The sequence below is a fragment of the Homarus americanus genome, unplaced genomic scaffold (assembly GCF_018991925.1).
Source record: "Homarus americanus isolate GMGI-L3 unplaced genomic scaffold, GMGI_Hamer_2.0 scaffold16712, whole genome shotgun sequence".
In the NCBI taxonomy this organism is placed as follows: domain Eukaryota; kingdom Metazoa; phylum Arthropoda; class Malacostraca; order Decapoda; family Nephropidae; genus Homarus; species Homarus americanus.
The window spans coordinates 3234689-3261715 of record NW_024757794.1 but is presented as its reverse complement, the minus strand read 5'-3'; the positions used below and the strand labels follow the sequence as shown (position 1 = coordinate 3261715).

Here is a 27027-nt window from a genome sequence, read left to right as displayed (position 1 = left end):
ACCGTGATGTACGATGATATTACTTATTTAACCTAGTCTTCGGTGCGCAAGGAGGTAGTGTGGCCGGCACTACATTTGATTACCTCCATTTCCTCAACTGTAAAGTCAGGCACCCCTTAACAGTTGGGTGGACGGTGGGCGAAAACATATGGGTGTTCACAGTTCCATCCCTCTTCTTCTTGATAGTATTGACGTGAAACTTGTTCCTTCAACCTCCATATCAAGTGTTCTTAAGACTGACCTCCCTTGTCTCCCTAACCTGGCCTCAATCATCTCCACTTGTCTCCACCCAACACGCCTGTAGTAGTTCATGTCGTACCATCTTCTGTAGCAGCATTTTCTTTCTTCTCTTCATATTTCTCTACGCCTTTTTGACTCTTCGTAATAGCGTATGGTAGAGTCTCTTTTCTTGCAATACATTTAGTCAACTTGAGAGCTTGCCTGTAGATTCCACCTTCCTTCATTAATAGTGCTTGAAATAAAGTTAAAAAATGGGTTGTGTCCTTAGCTTCATTTGAATAGTTTGAGGAAAGGACTTGTGGGATTAAGAACATAAGAACATAAGAATGGAGGAATCTGCAGCGGGCCTATTGGCCCAAACTGGGCAGTCCCGTTTACACCCAAACCCTATTGCTCATATAAGCATCCAACCTATGTTTGAAGCTATTCAGCGTATTCGAGTTAATGATGATATTTGGTAACTTGTTCCATTCATCCACTACTCTGTTTCCAAACCAGTGTTTACCTATTTCACGCCTAAATCTAAATTTGTCTAATTTAAAACCATTGTTACGAGTTCGCTCCTGGTTGGATAGTTTGAGTACCTTTGTAATGTCCCCTTTGTTTAGCCCTGCCTTCCACTTATACACCTCTATCAGGTCGCCCCTCGCTCTACGTCTCTCGAGGGAGTGCAAATTAAGATGCTTTAACCTGTGTCTATACTCAAGGTTCCTAATGCCCGGGATTAGTCTTGTCATTCTCCTCTGAATTCTTTCCAAGGATTCTATATCCATTTTGTAATACGGTGACCAGAACTGAACTGCGTAATCCAGGTGTGGTCTCACAAGAGCAAGATACAGTTTTAGGATGACCTCGCTAGTCTTCTAACTAACGCTCCTTTGTATGAACCCAAGTACTTTATTAGCCTTGTTACGAGCAAAAACACATTGTTTAGTTGGCTTAAGGTTCCTACTTATCATTACTCCTAAATCTCTCTCGCAGTCGGATTTCTCTATGGCATCGTTGTTCATCTGGTATCTGGTTTCCCTGTTTACATCTCCTATACTGAGTACTTTACATTTGTCCACGTTGAATTTCATCTGACATTTTTCAGACCATTCGAAAAATTTGTTTAGATCTTCCTGTAGTTTTGCTGAGTCCTCGTCAGATTTAATAACACTTCCTATTTTAGTGTCATCAGCAAATTTACTTATGTTGCTGTCTATGCCGATATCTATGTCGTTTATGTATATAATAAATAATAATGGTCCAAGTACTGAGCCTTGGGGAACTCCACTTGTGACGTTGCTCCAATGGGACTTAATGCCGTTAATGCTCACTCTCTGTTTCCTGTCCTGTAACCACGCCCTAATCCATTTAAGGATGTTACCTTTGATGCCATGAGCTTCTACCTTTCTAATTAGTCTTTCGTGGGGGACTCTGTCGAAGGCTTTGCTAAAGTCGAGATATACCACATCATAAATGTGCCCCTCATCCATCGATTCGAAAACTGATGAAAAGAATGTTAATAGATTAGTTAGACAAGAACGTCCGCTTGTGAAGCCATGCTGGGAATCATTGATCAATCTGTGCTTCTCCAGGTGATTTCGAATAGAGTTTGAAATGATTGCTTCCAGTAATTTGCCTACTATTGATGTTAGACTGATTGGGCGGTAGTTAGAGGATAGTGATCTATCCCCTTCTTGAAAATCGGTATTACATTCGCTATCCTCCAGGATTCTGGTACTACACCTGTTTTTAAGGACATGTTAAACAACTTTGCTAAGGGCATACTAAGCTCTTCCTTACATTCCTTTAATACTCTGGCAAATATCTCATCGGGACCAGGTGACTTATTAGGCTTTAGTTTGTCTATTTGCTTACTAACATCGTTACTAGTCACTACTATCTCGCTTAATTTGTTTTCTTCACTATCTCTGAATAGAGTCTGTGCCTCGGGTATCATGTTTAAATTTTCGGTGGTGAAAACTGTTGAAAAATATTTATTCAAATTATTGCTCATTTCTCTGTCGTTATCAGTGAGCTCGCCGGTGTCTGACCGTATTGGTCCAATCCTTTCTTGTGTTTTAGTTTGATACATTTGATAGAATCCTTTGGGGGTTGTCTTCGCCTCCCTTGCTATCCTTACCTCATTATTCCTCTTTGCTTTCCTTATCTCGGTTTTAACCCTACTCGCCAATACCCTATAATAGTCCCGGAGGTGAATTTCGCCACGATTTATCCTTCTACCTATAGCCTTCCTTTGGCCAATGATGTTCTTTAAATAATTATTTATCCATTTAGGGTCATTGTTGTCTGATCTGAGTTTTTTGTATGGTATGTTCTGCCTTTGTGCATTAAGTAACTCACTATTTAAATTGTCGTGGAACTCGGCAATCTCAGATCTCGTTATCAGGTCCGTGTCATCTGTCAGGTTCACGGCCAAGCGCGACACCCCCTCTCTCAGCTGCCTCTTTAAACTGTCAAAGTTCGCCCTTCTGAAATCTGGTACTTTAGTGGAATTTTCCTTACGTCTGCCCTGAAAATCAAACTGGAATCTAATTTCTTTGTGATCTCTGTTTGCAAGTTCGTTCCCTACCTCGACACTGCTAATGAGGTTTTCTCTGTTTGACAGAACTCAATCGAGTATATTACTACCCCTTGTGGGTTCGGTTATATGTTGACTTAGAAAACAGTCCTGGATCGTCTCAAGAAAATCCTCTGATTCTGAGTTACCTGTAAGGTCAGTCCAATCTATTTGGCCAAGGTTAAAGTCGCCTACTATACAGACTTTGTTGTGTATGGAAGCCCTGCGCATTTCATCCCAGATAAGTCGCTCATTGACTCTATCAAGATTGGGAGGTCTATATATTACTCCTGTGATTAATTTTTCCCTACCGTCGATTAATTCTATCCAAATTGTTTCTGTATTCCGCTCAGTTTTTATTTCCTTATTTATTTCACACTTCAGATTATCCCTAACATAGATTGCTACTCCGCCTCCTTTCCTGGTCTGCCTATCGGTATGAAACAGTTTGTAACCCGCAATTTGGTATTCGACTGGTAACTCACGTGTGTCTAGGCTGAACCATGTTTCAGTGAATGCTATTATATCGATTTTTTCGGTACATACCAACGCCCTAATATCATCCATTTTGTTTCTCATACTTCTACTGTTCGCATAGTATACATTTAAGTTAGTCGTGTTCTGAGTCCTCCCTTTACCGCGTTTAGTTTTAAACTCCCTGTCTAATTTAGTTTTGTCATCATTCCTAACACTATTTCCCTGTAATCTTTCACTTTGTTTACCCTCTCCCACTGCAGTCTCCTCCACCCCCATGCTCGTATGTTCTCCTAGCAGTTTAAAGACTTCGATATCTTTTGAACTGCCCCCTCTAGAGCTCCAGCCAGGGTTGCTACTCCATCCCTAGACAGGTGCACCCCATCCCTAGCATAAGGGTCCCTTCTGCCATAGAAGTTGTCCCAGTTGTCAATGAATGGGACTGATATTGACTTGCAATATCTGCCAAGACGGTCGTTGACACCAACTGCCCTTGACAACCATTCACTGCCAACTCTCTTTCTATGCAGGACACCTCATATGATAGGGATCCCTCCCTTAGACCTAATACGATCTACAGCTGCCTTGAACTTATCAAAAAGCTCCTCGCTCCTACACCGGCCAATATCATTGCCTCCTGCACTGAGGCAGATAATGGGTTTGTTCCCATTACCAGACAAGATATTGTCCATCCTGTCAACTATATCCCCCACCCAGCTCCTGGCAAACACACCCTCATCCTATTTTTGTTTTTACCACAAAAGGCCCTGTCCATGTACCTTACCTGTGAGTCACCAACAATTAAAGTTTTTATACCTTCCTTGTCATCCCTGTCCCTGACTGTACTAACGTCCAATTCGTCTATCAAGGGACTGAACGGGTTGGTACACTTAGCTGTTGTTGTCGTTGTTGTCGTATCCTTGGTGTACTTCTTCACCACCAGCTTCGTCTTCCCACTACTCACCACCTTCCACTCGCTTGAGTTTTCGTCAGACACTGGCTCCCTTTTTAATTTCGCCAGCTCTTCCTTTAATTTCAGGTTCTCCAACGTGGTCCTCTCAATTTCTTCCTTGGCCCTCGCCAATTCTTCCATGGACCACTCCAGTTTGGTCAACAAACTCACATACCCAAGACCGCACATAGCACTGGCCATATCTGATAATTACCCCTCGGGAGCTAACCCTGCCATGACCTTTCCCCCAGTGAGGTCAGAACATCTTGCTGTCTTTGTAGTACTCTGAGAAGTCTCAACATTCTAATCGATTCTCTCACATTACATACAGTACTACCGTTTCCTCTGAGAACCACAGTTGCTTTGGGACCTCATGTGGCACTTGGTCTATCTTCCTGGCAGAATCTGTTGTTCTACTCAGAGGGAGAGGCGAGTGTGAAACCATCTGGTGTGATCATGTTGGAGGGCTGCTACTGTGAACGTCTCATTACTACCAATACCAACACCAAGAACAAGGACACTGAAAAACAGGTAAGAAGATTAACTTAAAATACAATATATACATTATGTATATATATATATATATATATATATATATATATATATATATATATATATATATATATATATATATATATATATATATATATATATATATAAGCAAGTAAATCACTGTAGGTGCACGTGATCCAGGTATATACTGATAACCACAAGGAAAAAAGAAAACACGAAGTTCCCTAGCGCTTTCGCGTAATTCACATCTTCAGGGGTGAGTACAGACTAAGGAGAAATACATAACATGTTTTATATATATATATATATATATATATATATATATATATATATATATATATATATATATATATATATATATATATATATATATATATATATATATATATATATATATATACAGAGGAGGGATCAAGTCCTAAGTGGTCCGGTATAGGTAATGACCCTACTAATCTTCACAAAAGCACCGCAGTGTAGGTAGTCAGGTCAGAGGGTGCTGCCACAACCTTCACCTGGTTACAAATCTTCTATTACGAAATTATCCAATTTGTACATACCATTACTTAAATTCATGTTGACGGATTCGGTATGTTTAATGAGACTAGATTCTATGATGTTCCTACTGTCAATTGAAGTACATGGTAATATTGAGGAGGCATTATCCCAGTCAATGCAATGCTTATTATCCCTCAAATGAACAAACAGAGCATTGGATTCCTGGCCTGTCCTAACACTATATTTATGCTGTTTAAGTCTAGTTACAAGATCTTTACCTGTCTGGCCTAAGTAAAACATTTTACATTCATTGCAAGGGACTTTATAAATACAGCCATTTGTATTGTTTGGGAGTTCTTGATTAACATTTGTTTTACAGTGCATGAGTTTTTAAATGCAACATTGGCGTTCCAGGTTTTTAGTTGTAAAGGAATTTGAGAGAAATTTTTGTGAAATGGTAATACTAAGAGATTCTTATGGTCATGAGTGGGCTACTTCTTCTTAGTCTGTACTCACCCCTGAAGATGTGAATTATACGAAAGCGCTCAGGAACTTCGTGTTTTCTTTTTCCTTGTGGTTATCAGCATATATATATATATATATATATATATATATATATATATATATATATATATATATATATATATATATATATATATATATATATTATTTTATTTTCATTTATTTATTTATTCATTTCTTAACGGGGATTAGCCCGCCTGGACACAGGTCAATGGCCCACATCAGGGCCTGGGGGCGATAATAATAATAATATTAATAATAATAATAATAATAATAATAATAATAATAATAATAATAATAATAATAATAATAATAATAGTAATAATAATAAATAAAAATGAATAAAAAAGTAAATATTTTTTTAATAATAATAATATTAATAATAATAATGATAATAATAATAATTATAATAATAAAAATAATAATAATAATAATAATAGATAAAAATTAATAAAAAATAAATATTTTTTTTAATAATAATAATAATACTAACACTAATAATAAAGCACCATAATTATATAAACAATTTAAAAAAATCATTAGTAAGAAACGATATATGTATGTTGTGTTGTCAAAGTAAGAGAAACAATTGAGACTGCAATTGTGTGTAAATGAGGCAGAAAGTCAAATCAGCAACCTGGGAATTGGTAAAAATTTTCGTGATGCCATATAGCAGCAGGGTCTACCATTAGACAACACATTATGCTTCCAATATCTTCTTTGGCAGTAGTACCTCCCTGTACGGTAGCTGCCTACTACCTACCGAGTGTTTATGTTTGGTATTACTGTGTCCATCTTTGTTGACAGCTGATAAGTAACATCAGGTAGCATTGTTGCCTTCTTGATTTAGTCGTGCATTTGTCTTGGAGGCTGAGAGATAATGTTTAATCGCTTTTTCACCAACAGTTCTGCTTTGCCATAACGTACCGCCGCGAGAACCAGCGTCAGTATGACTTAAAAGCAGAGACAGAAGGTGAATGCAAGGCTTGGATAGACGTGATCCGTCAAGCATCGTTCAACAAACTGCTTCTACAAAAGGAGGAGCTGGAACAGAAGCACCTGCACCTGCTACAGATAGTAGAGAGTGAGAAGACAGCCAAGTGGCAGTATACGCAGCAGTGTGAGGAACTTACCTCAGAGATCAAGAAACTCCGTGCTGAGGTAAGTTGTAGATTTAGGTGTTTTACCTGCCAGTGTCTTTATGCACAATACTTATCTTCTTAAAAATATTTTTTAAATAGTTATGAAAATTCTGTGTTTGGTGAAACCTTATAGTATGTGAATTCCTATATTTTACACACACACACACACACACACACACACACACACACACACACACACACACACACACACACACACACAATATCTAAGTATCAATTCAACAGTAAAGTAATTATTAAATCACCACTCATTAGACAATCATAAGTTACCTTGATAATGATAAAAAAAGATAATGTGAAATGATAGATTTTCCCCACTGGTTGGTACCCAAAGTTAACACACCACCTCTGCCCAGATTATGATCACGAACCCTCTTCTACAAGTACCTCATATCCAGTCATCACAGCTACACCGTTTCTTTGTAACCACCACCTTTGTTTGACCACAATAGACAAGTTAATATACAGTGGCGGAAAAAATTCCTGTCAGCCCCCCCATCCCATCCATGAACCCTGAGACTCATGAACCTGTGAATCCGAGACATCACACATTCTTGGGTCCATAGATGGTGCACTGTGTGATGTCTCGGACTCACAGGTTCATGAGTCTCACGGTTCATGGATGGAACAGAACACGGCACCTCGGACTTATTCATTAAATCCTAAAAGTACCTTGGTAACTTATTTTTATTTCGCCTCTACTCTACAGTAATCCAAATTGAGACCTATTTAGAAGTAATACATCACCTGTTTGTTTGGGCAGCTGTGCACGCTGAAGAAGGAGTGGCGTGTGGTGCCCTCAAGGAGACTGGAGGACCTTCCCGAGGATTCTGAGGAGATTAAGAAGATCAAGAAGGTGCAGAGCTTCTTCCGAGGGTGGCTGTGTCGCAGGCGGTGGAAGCAGATCGTCGAAGAGTACATCAGGTCTCCCCATGCTGAGAGTATGAGGAAGAGAAACAGGTAAGGCTGGTGTTAACAAAGGTGAGAGGTGGGTAGTGTAGTCCGACCACGTGAAGATTAAAGCTCCCTTCTAATGCTAACCTAACCTAACTTAACCTAATCTAATGTTAACCTAATCTAATCTAATCTAACCTAATCTAGTCTAACGTTAACCCAATCTAATCTAACCTAGTACCAACGTTAATCTAATTTAATATAACCTAACCCTGCCTAACCTAACCCAGCCTAACCTATCCTAACGCCCCCAAGTACCTTTAGGGTATTTAATCATCAGGTGAAATAAGCTGTTGGGGTGGGGTGGGGGGTGAGAGAATAGCTAAATTTCGATGATCCTGTAGATTTTTTACAAAAAGTCAACAGGTCAGGTGTTGAGTGAGTCAGAAGTCTTACTACCTTACCATGGCCTTAACAATCACAGCCTGGTTAGCAGCCCCCCTCTAGTAGCATGTGTGTGTGTGTGTGTGTGTGTGTGTGTGTGTGTGTGCTGAAGAAACTAATAAGGTAATATGTTGTGTTTAATGGACTGGTTATATTTGAAGTTTGTTTGAGTGACTTATGAGGAAAATAAATAAAAAACATTATAGAATTTTCTACTGGTCGGATCTGGGTTTTTTTTTTTAGTGTTTAAAGCTGGGGTGATATAAGTAATAAATAACTCTTCCGCTCCTCTCCTCAATCTCTCTCTCCCTTCTCTCACTCTCTACTTCCCTCCTCCTTACCTCATTTGTCTCTCCCTCCTTACCTCCCTCTCCTCCCTACCACCCTCTACCCTCCTTCCTTCTCTCCTCCATCCTTCCCTCCCCTTGACACTCTCTCCTTACCTCCTCCTCCTTACCTCCCTCTATCCTCCCCTCCTTCTCTCTCTTTATCTTTTCCTCCCCCCCTACACCTCTCTGCCCCTCCTCCCTCCCCCCACCCTCCCTTCTTCCTCCCCTAGTTAAAAATAAACACTTTCCTCCTCACCTCAAGTTTCCATCCATGACCCTTCCCTTCCCCCAGAATAATTGAAGAAATACCCCCCAGTCTCTTTCTGTGTTGTTTAAGTTCTTTTCATCTTGTTTGTCTGTTTTTCTGTCCCTCTCCCCCCCCCCTCTCTCTCTCTCTCTCTCTCTCTCTCTCTCTCTCTCTCTCTCTAACACATCCTTGTGATCTATCTCTCCCTCTTGCCCGTTTGGTCATTTTTATCTTGTGTTTCTTCTCTCTGTAAACATAGAAGAGTGAGTTGCCGTGTGTGAATATAGTTCGGGTGGCTGCAACTTATGAGAGCCAGGGGGCAATAGGCCTATACTTAATTTAAATAATCCCAAATGACGTTTTTTTTTTCTTCTTCTATTCTTGGCATTAATATGATTTCAAGCTTGGTGTGGATTAAGACTTAGGATATTAAAAATAGACCAATGTAGAATAAGAGATAGTTAAATACTTTTTTTTTTTGGTATTGGTCTTTACACACACACACACACACACACACACACACACACACACACACGAGACTACAGGACTTCCAAATACGTGTTGTTGAAGTTGTCTCTCTACAACTTCACCCTCTACACCAACACTGTGGTGAACACTCGAGGCGCCTCTTCTCTCGAGTATGACCTTCGTTTAATCCGCATTTATTGTATTTATATATCTTCTGAGAACTTAGACAAAGTGATCGCATTCGAATTTTTTCCGTGAGTGTCGTAAGACCTGAACACGAATCCAGTTATGATAAAAGTACAGTAATAGTAAAGAGACATGGACCAGTAGTCTTGTTACAACACAACGAGAGAGTCAAGTTAATATGTCATCGACGTAATATGTACGAACATCTTATTAAATTCTTGCCTCCGTTATCAGTATATTGATAGGTATTCACAGAGGCTTTTTATTATACCTTAGTTTTCAGTTGAAGCGTTGATGGTGGCAATGTGTTTGCACTAGATTGTTTCTGTTTATGTATTAGTATAGTAAACAATATGTCTGCCTTCAGTCTGTTATTCCTTATGGTGGAGGTAAAAGAGAAGATCAGTACGTAATATGATGGTAATATCATTGTACAGTCACTAAAAAAAATTATCTCATCAAATATGAGTTGAGATTATATGACACACTGAGACAACAGGAATCGCAGTGTTCATTCTGAAATTCATCGACTCCTCCAAGTCCAGACAGATTTTTGAGTGACTGTGCCTTCACTTTACTGTATGATGTATTGGTAGTAAATAATAGAAGTGTTCCTTCAGCCTGGTGTTCCGTATGGTGGAGGCTGAAGAGGAATACGTGGAGCAACTCAACCTCTTGGTGTCTTGCTTCTTGCGACCCTTCAAGATGGCGGCGTCGAGCAAGAAGCCACCCAGTACCCACGAGGATGTCAACAGTATCTTCCTCAACTCAGAAACGTTGCTCTTCTTACATCAGATCTTCCTGAAGGGGCTCTCAGCTAGAATGGAGAGCTGGCCCACACTAGTTCTGGGTAAGTATGAGAGGAATGTCAGGTGCTGTCTACAACGCCCCCACGGTTAACCTGCTGAAGTGGTCATGTGTATTAACCCCATGCAGTCTTTGTCAGGTACCTTCACCTCCTTCCCCCTCCCCCACCCCCTCCTATTGTTGTACCAAAAAAGAAGAAAGGGCAATAGGAATATACTTGGATATACACCAAAAAAGTCGTGTTAATTAATGCCGTATATTCCTCAGCACTACACTTGGCACGCAATGGTTTATATACGCATAGATTAAAATTTCTTTTTTTTTCTTATGAATCCGTGTTTGTCAGAGATCACTATATTAGTCCACTGAAGGCGTCACTGAAAGGGTACTGTAAGACTGTCATCCCTCCATTCGTCTGTTTGTCCTCAAAACTTTTTTATATTCATTTTGGCACAAGACGATTATGTAATGTGAAGTACATCAAAATGGCTTACGATGCGCTAAAAGTGTACAGTAAGTGAAAACAGCGGAGTGGACGTGAAAAACTGTATAAGAGAAGCTTAAGAACGGTATAGTAAAACACTCCAAGATTGGTCAGTTCAATAATACGTCTGGATCCGGTTACCTGATTGATTAATTTCTCAGCTGCCAATCATTTCTCAGCTGCCAATCATTTCTCAGCTGCCAATCATTTCTCTGTTGCCAATCATTTCTCAGCTGCCAATCATTTCTCTGTTGCCAATCCCCAAAGTTTCTATCCAACTAAATTTAAAAAAAGTTCGTCAAGTTCTTGTCTTGTGTGTTTTCGTGAATCCCGTAATGTGGAAAATCTCTGAGGAGAAGTTTTTCAGGATAATACATTTAATTTCTGTGTACAAGCTGAAGTGATGGCATATACTCATTATATAAAACATCCGAGTGATCTGTTTTTGACCGGAATCACGTTCATGTTTTGTACTATTTTTAATACCGTGTTCAGTAATGAATTAAGTCACTTAGACGACAGTCAGTGGCGGCCAAGGTAGAGAAGCTGATGATAATCGCGTGGTGTTTCCGGTTGACCTTGTTCCCTGAAAGTGGGTCTTTTAGAGGCAGTGTGGATACAGCACACTGTTGACTAAGTTTTTTTTCCAGTCGGTACACAAGAAGGCAGTGTGTCCGGCACCCCACATTCCCCAGTTGTAAAGTTAGGCACCCAATTACAACCGGATAAGCAAGAGGCAAGTGCTGTATCCACTTAGCCAGCACACCCCTTGTCCCACCCAAATTTCGTTGACTTAAACACCTACGTATTCAAGTGTTCAGGCTTGAGTGGGCCACTACCTTGGGGGCGCTGTTGGTGGCACTGTATTCTGTAATAAAGAGCATCACTGAGAGATTTGCGGGTGTGGTGGAACAATGGAGGCGTCCCCTGGCTCGGGGTCACCTTCTATAGGAGACGATGTTTCGTTCCATCTTTGTTATTGCACCCTGACGGATCATGAATTACTTACAACATGTAGTTGACCTTCGTGACAGAACCTTGGCCGTCCTATCAACACCGTCCACTTTCCTTCACAGTTTCGATGCGCCATTTTACATGTAAAATCTAAATTTTTTAAGTCTAAATTTACTTCGCATTTGTATCCTTGTAATGTGGGTGTTCCCTTTTCCATTATAGGCAGGTCCTGCCAAACCGTAACGCGTAATTATCGAATACATCAACAATCACAAAAACATTACTGTTCTTTGAGACTGACTCACTGTAAACCAATTTAAATTCCGTATGACTCGAGAAAAAAAGCTTGAGCTTATCATTCATGAACATATGTTACAAGATGTTGCATATTATAAAGAAATAATTGCTTGAATATATCAAGCAACCATTCTAGTTGGTAATGCCTTAAGGTGAGTGTGATGGTGTCAGTAATGGCGGGAGGAACTGTGTGAAGAGGTGTGCTGACGGCGGCCAAGGTGAAGCTAACCAAGGTGTCAGGGTACTACCTCCCCTTGTTGTTGTTGTTATTCTTGAACATTTACGATAATCATCAACGACAGCCATTTTTTGTAATGAATTCTTATATAATTTAGAATTTTTCCTCTTCTTGCATGCCAACTTAATTCAATTAATATTCACAGCAATTAATATATGTGAAACGATGAACTCTGGCCTACATATATGTGATATTTTCGACGCCTGTTACGCATGCTTGTTAAGTGTATGATGAAATAACTGTCCATGAAAACTGTCAATGTAGTTTGTTGCCTGGCTTGACCTAATCACTGCTTCTGTTATGTCAAAACCTGTGTTACCTCACTTATGCACAACGCAAGACTTGAATAGAATATATATTTTTTTTTTTATTATTTACGTTATTGTCAATTCTACTGTAGTTGCTAAACACTCCACTAGATTACCGAAGATCCGCTTTGACCCTGTGCCGGTATAACGCATCATCAGTATCAGTTCTTCCTCTCTATGGTTTACTCCCGGTTAAGAAGCAAAGTGTCGGTGGGAACCATACTGCGTGTGGGGCACTGCTGTGACGAGGCCTGGCTTACCTACCCTCTGTCCTCGTGGATGTGAGGTGGCTGGTCTCTTGTGTCCTCGGGGATGTGAGGTGGCTGGTCTCTTGTGTCCTCGGGGATGTGAGGTGTCTGGTCTCTTGTGTCCTCGGGGATGTGAGGTGGCTGGTCTCTTGTGTCCTCGGGGATGTGAGGTGGCTGGTCTCTTGTGTCCTCGGGGATGTGAGGTGGCTGGTCTCTTGTGTCCTCGGGGATGTGAGGTGGCTGGTCTCTTGTGTCCTCGTGGTCACTGACTCACACCAGCGCCTCCACACTACTATTAAACCTCTCGCTAACCTGACACAGAATATAACTCATCGGTACAACATATATTACTCCTGAAGGTTGCTTTATGTATGCTCCTTACTCGCTCTGACCATCCCTACGTCTAGAAAAATATATTCCTCTTTTCATTCGTATTTTTTCTCCATTTTTGTTACTGTTTATTCATGGTGTTCACGTAAGGTAACATTAATATCATGGTGACTTATTTTCCGACCTATAAATGTTTTTTTTTTTTTTTTTTTTTTTTAACGTTGAGGGTAAAAACGATACTTATAGACATGCTGATAAAACGAAGGAGCACAGGGTCAAGCGAGGGCACACGTAGGGCAGTAACAAGCAGTGAAGTGTTCAGTTCTTATAGGTAAGTTTTGTTCCAGCTTGTGTGAACCTGGCAGGAGTGGGTTACAGTTACCAAGGTACATACACACTCAAAGCAACAATCAACTAATGTATCTGGGTACTACTTTAAAACCTTCATTCACTCTTACTACCACTGCTGATATGTAAATTAACCTGAGTCAAATATACCTGAGTAATAATCAGAACCACGTGTCACTGATGCCCAAATATGCTTATCAATAATGCCGTATATTTTCCTAATTAAATTCTTTACTCAGTACCGTATTTTTTTTCAACGACATTGAAGGTGATTTAAACCAAAATTTTAAGAGTAGGTTGGTAGGGAGGGGAGGAAGCCAGCCTGCCAGGTTTACAAGCGGGCAGGTGACGGGGTTGAGGTACCAGTGAGACGCCCGCACCAAGACGCTATAGGGGACCAGCCTCGCGGGGATCGCAAGCGCCTCACACCTGCCCACACCCCGCTTGGTATAATGTGCACACGCAAGCTAACGGGGAATGATAATTGGCAGTGACAATCAACCTGGGGAAAAAAAATCAACAAATAAACATGGGACACGTGGTAAATGAGCCTTCCTTAATGGCTAAAAAATCATTAAATGCGGTATAAATCAGGTCATAGTATTGGGCACATTTGAGACAGTGTAGGTGACCCGCCATCTCGTGTGCACTAGCATCGTCATATCATTCCTCGAGTGGTTTTGCTAATTGCACCCACATGTTTGATTATTTAGCTTCCCGGGCAGTGGGGGGCGGGGAAGACTGGGCAAGAGGAAACCACCCCACCACAAGGCAAAGTTCATGACGCTCACGTACCCAATGTCATTTGAGTTACTTCGAGTTCAAATTTGCACCGCTAAATTGAGCAAAAATACGCTATAATAGAACATCACATGCATATTATGAGCATTTACGACATAATAACAGAAGATCAATATACTATCCACATCTAGCGGGGTCTTGGCGCTTACACACTCGAGAAACCTTGGCCTCGACCGAGTCTCTAGTCAAGGAAGTTGTCGTTTTAACAGAGTGAAGATGATGGTAAAATTTTCGTGTAGAATGTATTGACTGGTAATTGCTATCGGTGTATTGCTGGTATACATCTACTCTATTAATGAAAAAATACTATAAGACACCTGCTAAATACTTCAGAGGAGAGCTAGAGACTCTTGATCATCTCCTAATTTAAATGATTTCAGTTTGAACTAAATATTGTAATGATTGCTTAGTGTTTAGTTTTCCTGTCGTTCTAGCAGTTTAATCGCCTGAGTACGATAGCCCCCTGAGTGCCATAAACTAACAAACTATGATATCTTAACCTCTTGAGTACGAAAACTTAACTCCTAGAGTGCAATAACTAAATGCCTTCAATGCGATAACTTAATCTATTGAATACAGTAACTTATTCCATTGAGTAAGATGACCCTGTACACAGAAGGTTACGCTATCGTAATCACGGGTTAAAGAAATAGTAAAAACAAAGAAACATCCCAACCAAGAGGCAATGAATCTTGGCAAAAAAATCTTATTGAGCTCTGAAGGTTCTTAAAAAAAAAGGACCACATCAAATGACAAGACTAATCCCGGGCATTAGGAACCTTGAGTTTAGAGACAGGTTAAAGCATCTTAATTTGCACTCCCTCGAGAGACGTAGAGCGAGGGGCGACCTGATAGAGGTGTATAAGTGGAAGTCAGGGCTAAACAAAGGGGACATTACAAAGGTACTCAAACTATCCAACCAGGAGCGAACTCGTAACAATGGTTTCAAATTAGACAAATTTAGATTTAGGCGTGAAATAGGTAAACACTGGTTTGGAAACAGAGTAATGGATGAATGGAACAAGTTACCAAATATCATCATTAACTCGAATACGCTGAATAGCTTCAAACATAGGTTGGATGCTTATATGAGCAATAGGGGTTGGGTGTAAACGGGACTGCCCAGTATGGGCCAATAGGCCCGCTGCAGTTTCCTCCATTCTTTTGTTCTTATGTTCTTAAATCTAAAGACGCGAATACGGCCACTTTGCTATAGCCATTGAAAGAAACCATCATATCCTATTTTACTCCTAAAGATGCAGACAGATATAACTCTTAGTAATAAAAAAGGCTCGTGAAAGCAGCCTTGTTTTTACACAATAATCATACGAAAAAGTCATATATTTCTCAGTATATTTTAATGCCAAGATTTTTTAGACATGGTGGTTTCATCGTGTCGAGTCTTCCTTCATGCCAAAGCCCAGTAGACGCGCCCATAGTGTTAGAGGTAGTGGTAAGTGGTAGATATAGTGATGAGTGGTTGTGGTAGTTCATTAAATGTAGAGTTAGAGTTAGTATGGGGCTGTTGTAGTGGCTTAGGTACAAGCAGTATTCTGGCGTTCCTAGGTCCTCTTTCTCTCTCTCTTTCTCTCTCTCTCCAAAGCCACAACCACCTGCTTCCCGCGTCTCGTACAGGTGCTGCTACTACTGCTGCTGTTGTTACTGTTGTCACGTGTGTGGTTTGTTTTTAACCTGGACCGAGTAGAAGCCGACAGTGTAACCCATCGTCCCGAACCTCCTGTATAGTTCTTCTCTCCGCCAGAAAAAAAAAAATATATATTCATCTCTCTCTGTGTTGTCTTCTATTAAACGCAGACCTTAATGTACTGTATGTTACCAGACGTCAACTAGATATAACACAAACTTGGAAACGGTTTATGTGACATAGATTATTACAGCTGGATTGTAGCGCAACAGTAATTAGATTATATATATAAAAAAAAAGTTCAATAGTTGGGGTCATGAGGCGTAATTTTTTTTTCTGCTCGAATTCGTATCATAATGAAAGTGGGTATAGTTGATCCACCTTCATCACATGAAAAAAAAGTAATATAAAATGTTGTCTCGAAACCACCTTACAACACAAACTACAATGAGAAGAAAATTAATACAATGTTATATGAACAAATACCAACAATATTTATCAACAAATGAAACAACAAATTCAATATGACAACTTACTGGAGGCAAAACATTGACGTAAAAACTGAGATACATTCCTCAGTGGAAGTTCGTGGAAAGCGAGCGAGCGTTCAGTACAGTGACATCATGACCACAAAATACACTAACTCTGACCTCAGTGACCCCTAACGTGTATAATTATAACTTCTCATGTTTACATATGATACACTATTTACATAAAATATTAAAGCTGGAACACAGGTGACTGCTGACTTGCATAAAACCATACACACACATATTTAGTATACAAGGTGGTGTATAAATCGCTGTGTCGATAACAATTCTGAGATAATATACACAGTACAGTACTTATTTTCAGTAACGTGACTTATGCACCAGCCTGTGTAATGTGTATAGTGTCATATTTCTTGTTCCAATTCAAATTACATTACTTACATATTACTGTATTGTGTTAAAGAGTTTAAACACGAATTCCCAGGAGTTGTAATTATAGTAGGTACAGTACTGTGATTTACGACGGAAACTATATTAATTAATTCCAACACCCACTTCAATAAAGCTTATTAATATTGACAAGGAGTCGACCTCTAGTGCAGTAATTACTCCACATTATAGTGTTAAGTAAAACTACATAGTGATTAATCAATTGTCTCGCAAACCAAATTTAATTCACTTTAAAAATTCAAAAAAAATTGCGTGACGTAAACTTGATGAGTATATGCCGCGGGGCTCTCAAGAGGGGCTTAAAATTCCTTTGTGAATGTTATATCACTTCCAAGTCAAGTATATAAACTGTATATGAGACAAAATTTATATACAGTAAATGAAGCTTTAGTTTCTTAGCGTTATGTCGACTTGTTAACTATTGCTCTACGTGATGACTTAGATCTTCCTATGCTGAATATCAAGGCTCATCTGAGGTTGATTTAACGTTTAATTCACTGGAATATATATAACACTAAGAACATTGAATCGATTGAAATTTTTGAGATTCTTGCAGTTCACACAACAAAGTAGAAACCTAACGTAAAAACATGTTATTCCATTTTCTCTAAGTCTAAATGGAGTATTATCGCTCTAACATCTGATCACATCAAGTTGTGACTCAGGATGCGATGCCTTCAATCCAACAAGAGATGATGTAAATAAACACTCAACTTACACTGTTGACAGAGAGAGCGTGAGAGGGGAGGTACTACATGTAAACAAACGAACAGGCACTCTTGTTTAGTCTCGGATTCGCGGAGATTAATTCTACGTGTTCCTAAAGTTGACGGACTGTAAACACTGTTGTCGCTAAACTGTTTGTGTATTTGTGTGTGTGTGTGAGTGTGCATGTATGCGTGTGTGTGGGTGTTGCGAGCCATGAAAAGCGGCGACCAGGATATAAATAGAGAGAAAGCATTGAAAACATAAAAAAAAAAAGTTAGTATAGACACAATGGTACGACCAGTTAGTAAGGTAGGGTGTGTGTGTGACAGTTTGGGTGTAGACGTGTGATTCATCTGACCTGATTAACGTGTTTGTTGACAGTGCAATAATGAAAGTCTTAGAAGGTGATAGAGAAAGAGCAGCCAGGAGGAAAATGAATTATGTAAATGAAACATCAAAATGGGTGAGATAACAACAACACAGTACAACACAACAAAATACATAACACAACACAACACAACACAACACACCACAACACAACACAACACAACACACCACAACATAACACAGCGCAAACATTGTTAAGGGAATTGTTGTGACATATGGAAGAAATAAATGAATGGTACAAGTAAAGTAATTGTCTACCAGAGAGAGGTAGTGTGTGTGTGTGTGTGTGTGTGTTACGTACAGCAGAAAATCAACTCAAAAGCCCATTAAAATGAACTATCAAAGGGAGTTGCTGAGTACTGAGCCAAAAATAGGTACTGAGATTAGGAAAGTGTTGTGGAAGAGACTGGGGAGGAATTTGAGTGGTACTGTAGTTGAAATGTGTGACGAGTCTCCGGGAGGGAATCATTTCAGTGATTGACAGAGAGGGTACAGGATAGGGAGAGTATAGAATAGGGAGAACACAGAATAGGAAGAGTAAAGGACAGGGAAATTACAGGATAGGGAGAGTACAGAATAGGGAGAATACAGGATAGGGAGAGTACACGATAGGGAGAGTACAGGATAGGAAAAGTACAGGATAGAGAGAGTACAGGATAGGGAGCGTATAGGATAGGGAGAGTACAGGATAAGGAGAGTACAGGATAGGAAGAGCACAGGATAGGGAGAATACAGAATATGGAGAGTATAGGATAGGAAAAGTACAGGATAGGGAGAGTATAGAATAGGGAGAGCACAGGATAGGAAGAGTAAAGGACAGGGAGATTACAGGATAGGGAGAGTACAGGATAGGGAGAGTACAGGATAGGGAGAGTACAGAATAGGGAGAATACAGGATAGGGAGGGTACAGGATAGAAAAAGTACAGGATAGGGAGAGTATAGAATAGGGAGAGTACAGGATAGGAAGAGTAAAGGATAGGGAGGGTACATGATAGGAAGAGTACAGGATAAGGAGGTATACAATGATGGGATAGGGAGAGTACAGGATAAGGAGAATACAGGATGGGAGAGTACAGAATAGGGAGAATACAGGATAATTGAGAGTGCTGGGATGAGGCGTATATGATAGGAAGTGATGCTGGATGAGAGGGTATAGGGACACTAGAGAGGATGGGGGGGAGTGCAAGTGGGGAGAACAGGATAGTGAATTCTACAGGAAAGAAGAGTGCAGGATGGGGAGAGTGCAGGATGGGAGGTATAGAATAGGGAGAGCACAGAATAGGAAGAGTAAAAGGACACAGGAGATTGCAGGATAGGAGTGCAGGATAGGAGGTACAGGATAGAGAGAATGGGATAGGAGAGTACAGGATAGGAGGTACAGGATGGGGAGAATACATGATAGGAGGTAGGATAGGGAGAGTACAGGATAGGGAGAGTACAGGATAGGGAGAGTACAGAATAGGGAGAATACAGGATAGGGAGAGTACAGGATAGGAAAAGTACAGGATAGGAAGAGTATAGAATAGGGAGAGTACAGGGTAGGAAGAGTAAAGGACAGGGAGGGTACATGATAGGAAGAGTACAGGATAAGGAGAGTACAGGATAGGGAGAATACATGATAGGGAGAGTACAGGATAGGGAGAGTACAGGATAGGGAGAATAAAGGATAGGGAGAGTACAGGATATGGAAAGTACAGGATAGGGAGAGTACAGGATAGGGAGAGTACAGAATAGGGAGAATACAGGTTGGTGCCACGGGATAGGGAGATGTGGGATCAGAAATGCTGGCTAGTGGTTTTCGAGAATAGAGTGGGTAACAGTGTTCTGGAAAGAGAATGGGATGAGGGAGAGTACAGGATGGGAAGATTACAGGACAGGTCAGGGCCACAGGATAGGGAGAGTACAGAATTGAGTGAGAGTACAGGATAGAGGAGTACAGGATAGGGAAATTATAGGATAGGGAGTACAGGATAGGAGTACAGGATGGGAGGTACAGAATAGGGAGAATACAGGATGAGAGTACAGGATAGGGAGAGTACAGGGTGAGAGGTACAGGATAGGGAAATTACAGGATGGGAGAGTATGGGATAGGGAGAGTACAGGATAGGGAGAGTACAGGATAGGAAGAGTACAGGACAGGGAGAGTACAGGATAGAAAGAGTACAGGATAGGGAGAGTACAGGATAGGGAGAGTACAGGATAGGGATATTACAGAATAGGGAGAGTACGGGACAAGGAAAGTACAGGAGAGGGAGAATACAGAGCAAAGAGAGTACAGGCCAGGGAGAGAACAAGATACAGAAGTACAGGACAGAGACAACACAGGACATGGAGAGTACAGGACAGGGAGAGTACAGGACAAGGAGAGTACAAACCAAACATGAATTGAGAAAAATTGATAATAGTGATAAGTGGGTAGAAAAAAGTAGATAGTTATAAGAAATGAGAAGAGAGGAAGAAATAACGATAAAGAAAAGAAAAGGAAGAATGAGAGACAGGGTGAGAAATATGAGTGAGAGAATGGGAAGTGAGGAAATGGGGGTGATGAACGAGACATGTGTGTATGAATAGGTAGAATGGAGTTTATGATGAACAGGTGTTGAAGGCGTGAGGAAGGAATGATGAGGATGACGTGATAATGATATAAGTTTGATAATTTCTGTACACGGATGATGATGATGATGATGGAGAAAAAATATAAAGTATGGAGAGTATTATTAGTAAATAGTAATTGTTGATGACTCAGGTACACAATACAACCTTTACTGTGTGTCTGTGCTACTGAACACTTAAGAGTATTTGTGGTCGTTGGCTCTGATGTGTTATGAAGGGTAGTGGCAACACACACGTTGGTAAAGTTGACGAGAATAAAAGGATAGTGACAACGGCAACAGCAGTACGAGAAGCAGTGAACTGACGCAGGACGAAGGCATGGTAGTGGTATTAGCGGTGTGTTATGTGGTGATGGTAGCCATGGTAGTGGTGTTGTTGCCTCACAATGGTGAGATCCCCTGGTGAAGGTCGTCTGGCCTCGTGCCGCCTTCCAGACGGGGGGCGCGAACCAAACTCCGCGGGCTCCTCCCCACGCCAGAAGAAGACCTCCTGCAGCACCATCCAGCTGCTGGGAAACACACATCTGGGTGAGTCTGCCATCACACACACACCCACACCCACACATACACGCATACACACACACACACACACACACACACTCGCACACACACACACATACACGCACGCATACACACATATATAGCGCTATAAGTCATCATAAATAATATAATTAGTGTAAGTCACACCTACTACCTCATGTTATCTATCATGGATGAAGGTCATCTGATACGTCCACACCAGACAGCAAATGTTTTCACTCACTGTTAAGTTTAGTCAGGTATGGGTAGGAAGAGATATTATTAGTTAGGGTGTTTCTACTGATCTGTAGTAACCGTGTGGCTCCCTCAGGTGCTCCTCTGGGGTTTATTTAGAGCCATAACAGTATCTCTCACCTAAGAGCTCCTTTACTATACTGGGCATTTTTAATTATTGTTTTGTAGACATGTAACCTTTCTGGGACGGTAACAAAGTAATTATGCTACCCAGGGGGGACTACCACTGACAAAGAGAACGGTTACTTACTGCAGAGACTTTACTGTGTGGGGGGTGTAGGCGGGGTCTTGGAAAATCTAAGTAGCATTGGCAGCCGTAAATTGTTTGGAAGGTATGATCCCCTCTGGGTGTGTATTGTATGATACCCCTGGGGATACCAAGCCTCGAGGGGGCGGAGGGAGGGCACATCCTCGAGTGAAGGGTAAGTGTTGAGAATATTTTAAGTCGGCCTTAACCTTTGGAGGATTATATTTAAATAATTAATCTTAATCTTATCTTCACGATTTTTTTCTCTTTTTTTAGATTTTTTACCATTTTATTACATCTTTCTGGGCTGGAGAACATGATAGTTTTAAGATGTAATATCTAAGGCTTCCCTAATCGCAATGTCTGATGTATACTGGTCAACCTTAATTATTACTTCAGCCGTTACTTCAATACAATAACAAACATAATTATAAGTCTCTTTCGGAATCCATAACCTCACTTACATTGGCATTGCTGATTGGTATTGTAGATGCAAAGCTATAACATATAATGTATATGTATATATATATATATATATATATATGTATATATATATATATATATATATATATATATATATATATATATATATAATATAAATATATATATGTATATATATATATATATATATATATATATATATATATATATATATATATATATATATATATTATATATATATATATATATATATATATATATATATATATATATATATATATATATATATATATATATTATATATATATATATATATATATATATATATATATATATATATATATATACAGTATATATAGTGTACATGCACTTGCTTTTAAATCCTTTTAAATCAGAAATATATTTGCTTTAAAACGAGGAAATTATTCATTTATCAGTAGCAAGAGAATGCTCTTTTTTCCTCATTTTTTAACAATGTGCATGTGTCGCCAGTGAAGTAGAAACTCTGCCACTATATGCACTCCGACCTACTAACACACACACGCACACACTGACTCAAGTATTACTTCGTTCCGTGAAGACTATCAAAGGTCATTCAACGGTGTTTATCCATATGTGAATACCAGTAGGATATGTTTCCCCTCTAGTGAGGGCTTGGTTAAGATTTCTTAGTGAAGACAGACAGGGCTTTAACTTTTTACAAACTGTTCTATACGTTCCGAATGTATGCACGTGCACGTGCGTAGGTCCGCATACATTTTTAAGTACGCATGAATATATATATATATATATATATATATATATATATATATATATATATATATATATATATATATATATATATATATATATATATATATATATGATTTAACCGTGTTACTGACATTCTTGTTATTATTAATGCTGAAATCAACGTTTTTGCTAAAATTTCCTTAACTATACGCAAATTACAGACGACCTTAATATACCACAATTATGACAGACGTTATCAAACTTAGCTATCTCTATCATCCCTATTAACATACAATAAAACTTTCTGGTATACACATCCATTCATCCATTTACCAACTATCCATCAAGCCACCCCCCCTACCTCTCTCTCTCATTTCGTAATATACCATCACGCCTTATTGGCATCCACCACTTATCCATCCTTCCCTCTACATACTAAGTAAACATTAATCCAATTACCAGAAATTAAACAAACATTAAATCCAACTATAGTTTTATCAAGTCATAACCCTCCCACCCCCTCTTCCCAAACTCTCCCACCACCTCTCCCACCACCCCTTCCACCATCTCTTCCCTACCTCTCCCACCCCCTCTTTCCCACCCCTCTCATCACCTCTCCCACCGCTCTTCTCCACCTCTCCCACCACTTCCCTGACCTCTCTCCGACCACCTCTTCCCCAACCTTCCCACCACCTCTCCACCACCTCTTCCCCACCTCTCCCACCACCTCTCTCACCCACCTCTCCCACTCACATCTCACATCACCTCCCACTACCAACCCCCACCACCACCCTCTCCCACCACCACCTCCTACTATTACTTCTCCCACCACCACCTTCCCACTTCTCCCCGCCACCTTCCCCACCATCACCCTCTCAGCATCAACACCCCACCACCACCACTCTCCCACCACCTCCACCTCTCCCACCACCACACCACCACCCCACCACCTCTCCCACCACCACCTCCCACCATCACTTCTCCCACCATCACCTCTCCCCACCACCACCTCTTCCCACACCTCCCCTCCTCTCCACCATCTTTCTCCATCTCCTCTCCCACCATCACCTCTCCCCATCATCTCCTCCCACCACCTTCTTTCCCCACCATCCCCTATCCCACCATCCTCTCCCGTCACCTCTCCCATCATCACCTCTCCCCATCCCACCTCTCCCCACCACCACCCCATCCTACCACCATCCTCTCCCACCACCCACCTCTCCCATCATCACCTCTCCCACCACCACCTCCCCACCACCTCTCCTATCATCACCTCTCTCACCATCACCCCCTCTCCCCACCACCTCTCTCACCGTCACCTCTCCACCATCCACCTCTCCCACCACCACCTCTCCCACCACCACCTCTCCCTACCATCACCTCTCCCATTACCTCTCACACCACCTCCTACCACCCACCCCACCACCACCTCCCCCATCACCTCTCCCACCACCTCTCTCCCACCACCTCTCCCACCACCCCCATCACCTCTCCCACCATCAACTCTCCTACCACCACCTCTCTCTCCTCTCCCCACCATCACCTCTCCCACCACCACCTCTCCCCACCCCTCTCCCACCACCTCTCTCACCATCACCTCTCCCACCATCACCTCTCCCCATCACCTTTCCCACCACCTCTCCCACTCTCTCCCTATCCCACCCCCACCTCACCACCTCCTCCCCACCTCCTCTCCCACCATCCCACATCCCAACATCACCTCTCCTACCACCACCTCTCTCACCATCACATCTACCATCACCTCTCCCACCACCATCTCTCCCACCACCACCTCTCCCCACCATCCACCTCTCCCACCACACCTCTCCCACCACCACCTCTCCCACCATCACCTCCCACCACCACCTCTCCCACCATCACCTCTCCCCATCACCTCTCCCACCATCCACCTCTCCCACCACCCTCTCCCACCACCTCTCCCACCATCACCACCACCTCTCCCACCACCTCTCTCACCATCACCTCTCTCACCACCATCCTCTCCACCACCACCTCTCCCACCCACCTCTCCCATCACCTCTCCCCACCATCACCTTTCCCCACCTCCTCCTCTCCCACCATCCACCACCACCTCACCCACACCTCTCTCCCACCACCACCTCTCCCACCATCCCACCTCTCCCACCCACCACCTCTCCCACCCATCCACCTCTCCCAACCTCTCTCCCCATCACCTCTTCCCATCACCTCTCCCCACCACCACCTCTCCCCACCACCTCTCCCACCATCCCACCTCTTTCCCCATCACCTTTCCCACCACCTCTCCACTCCACCTCTCCCAACACTCCACCACCTCACCCCATCTCCTCCCACCACCACCTCCCCCATCACTCTCTACCACCTCTCTCACCACCACCTCTCACCTCCTCTCCACCACCTCTCCCACCATCACCTCTCCCCACCCACCTCTCCACCATCTCCACATCCATCACCTCTCCCACCACCCCTCTCTCATCACCTCTCCCACCATCACCTCTCCCACCACCACCTCTCCCACCACCTCCTCCCACCATCACCTCTTCCCACCATCACCTTTCCCACACCTCTCCCCACCACCTCCCCTACCATCACCACCACCTCCACCACCATCTCCTCTCCCACCCACCACCTCTCCCCATCACCTCTCCCACCACCACCTCTCTCACCACCACCTCTCCCACCACCTCCTCCCCACCACCTCCTTTCCTACCTCCCACACCACCTCTCCCACCATCCTCCTATCATCACCTCTCCCACCATCACCTCCTCCCCACCATCCCCACCTCTCCCACCATCACCTCTCCCCACCACCCCTCCCATCCCCTCTCCCACACCTCTCCCACCACTCCCCCACCACCTCTCCCACCACCACCTCTCCCACCACCACCACTTCTCCCCACCACTCTCCCATCATCCCCTCTCACACCCTCTCCCACCACCTCTCCCACCATCTCCCACCACCTCTCTCACCACCACCTCTCCCCACCCTCCCACCACCACCTCCCCACCACCTCTCCCACCACACCTCTCTCACCTCTCTCACCACCACCTCTCTCCCACCTCTCCCCACCTCTCTCCCCACACCTCTCCCACCACCTCTCCTCCTACTCTTGCTTACAGTGTGACATCTTCACCTAAAATTAATATTCTCCCATCGTCCTGGAGTTGAGACTCGATACCAGTGTTACCTGACTTTCAATTAATCCCCAATACATTATCTGTCCGTGGAAAAAGATCCCTATATATTTGCTTATTTTCAAGGACTCACCCTGAAGAATTACTTTGCCATGGTATAATCTCCTTATTCATTCTCCTGATTACGTTTTTAAACCCCTATGAGTTATTATCTTCACTTACCATTATCATATCTTTCAATGTTCTAGTCTCTCCATATTTATAGGTGACCGAAAGTCCTGTGTACATGCATTAATTAACAATATAATTATTTTCCTTGTTTAGAGTAAGTGTTTGTATTAGTTAAAGTAAATGTTTCAAATAAGTAGAAAAGTATAACAAAGCGGGTTGTAACAAAGGAACATCTGTACTGTTTACCGCAGATTTAGTGGATATTTCGATACTTTGTTACTACGTAGACATTGACCTAAACCCCTTCAACCTATTAGCTCGTGTTGAGGTTATTTTCATATACTGTAATGCAGAAAAAAGATAAGACAATTGATAGGTTTGTTTGATGTTAAGATGGCGTGATACCACATATAAGGAAAAAACCTTAGGGTATTATATAAGATCGCGTGGATAATTTTGTTTGCAAGGTAAGAGGATTATTGACACATAATTCTTTGACTTATGGACAACAGCAGTAGTAACAGGTATGAGTGATAATAATGCCAACACGAAGGTATAATTGAAAGGTTTAATAAAGAGTAGATAGAGGAATAGGATGAAACTGTTTTCTCGGGATGACGGGATAAATAGGCACCCCAGCTTAGATATGGGAGAGTCTGGATATGTGGATACGGGAATGAGTAAAAAAAATGAGAAACAGAACACACAGAAGGATAAAATGAGAACTCTAGTGTATACGGAGAAATGTAAGTTACAGTATGATTAAGAATATCTGATCAAACATTGTCATAAGATGGTTATTGTCCTCAAACAGGTGTGTCATTGTCCCAAATACAAAACACTTGAGATGTATGAAATATAACTCTGTTTCCTCGAGAGAATGTTGAACGATATAGACGATAGACTGACTATTTTACAGCCTGACGTA

At 41.7% G+C, this 27027-nt stretch overlaps 1 protein-coding gene across 4 annotated transcripts in view; it reads left to right on the top strand.

Moving 5' to 3' along the window:
- The window catches only part of LOC121857809 (ras-specific guanine nucleotide-releasing factor 2-like), a 140549-nt gene that overhangs the window by 51081 nt on the left and 62441 nt on the right, over window positions 1–27027 (top strand). For 3 of the 4 annotated variants that reach the window (XM_042354050.1, XM_042354048.1, XM_042354047.1), the window contains 5 exons: window positions 4635–4763; window positions 6669–6923; window positions 7686–7882; window positions 10111–10340; window positions 21035–21127. In XM_042354050.1, coding sequence (XP_042209984.1) covers window positions 4689–4763; window positions 6669–6923; window positions 7686–7882; window positions 10111–10340; window positions 21035–21127 — 850 coding nt within the window. In that variant the 5' untranslated portion in view covers window positions 4635–4688. The remainder of the gene's footprint in view (window positions 1–4634; window positions 4764–6668; window positions 6924–7685; window positions 7883–10110; window positions 10341–21034; window positions 21128–27027) is intronic. The other variant, XM_042354049.1, reaches the window with a different exon arrangement.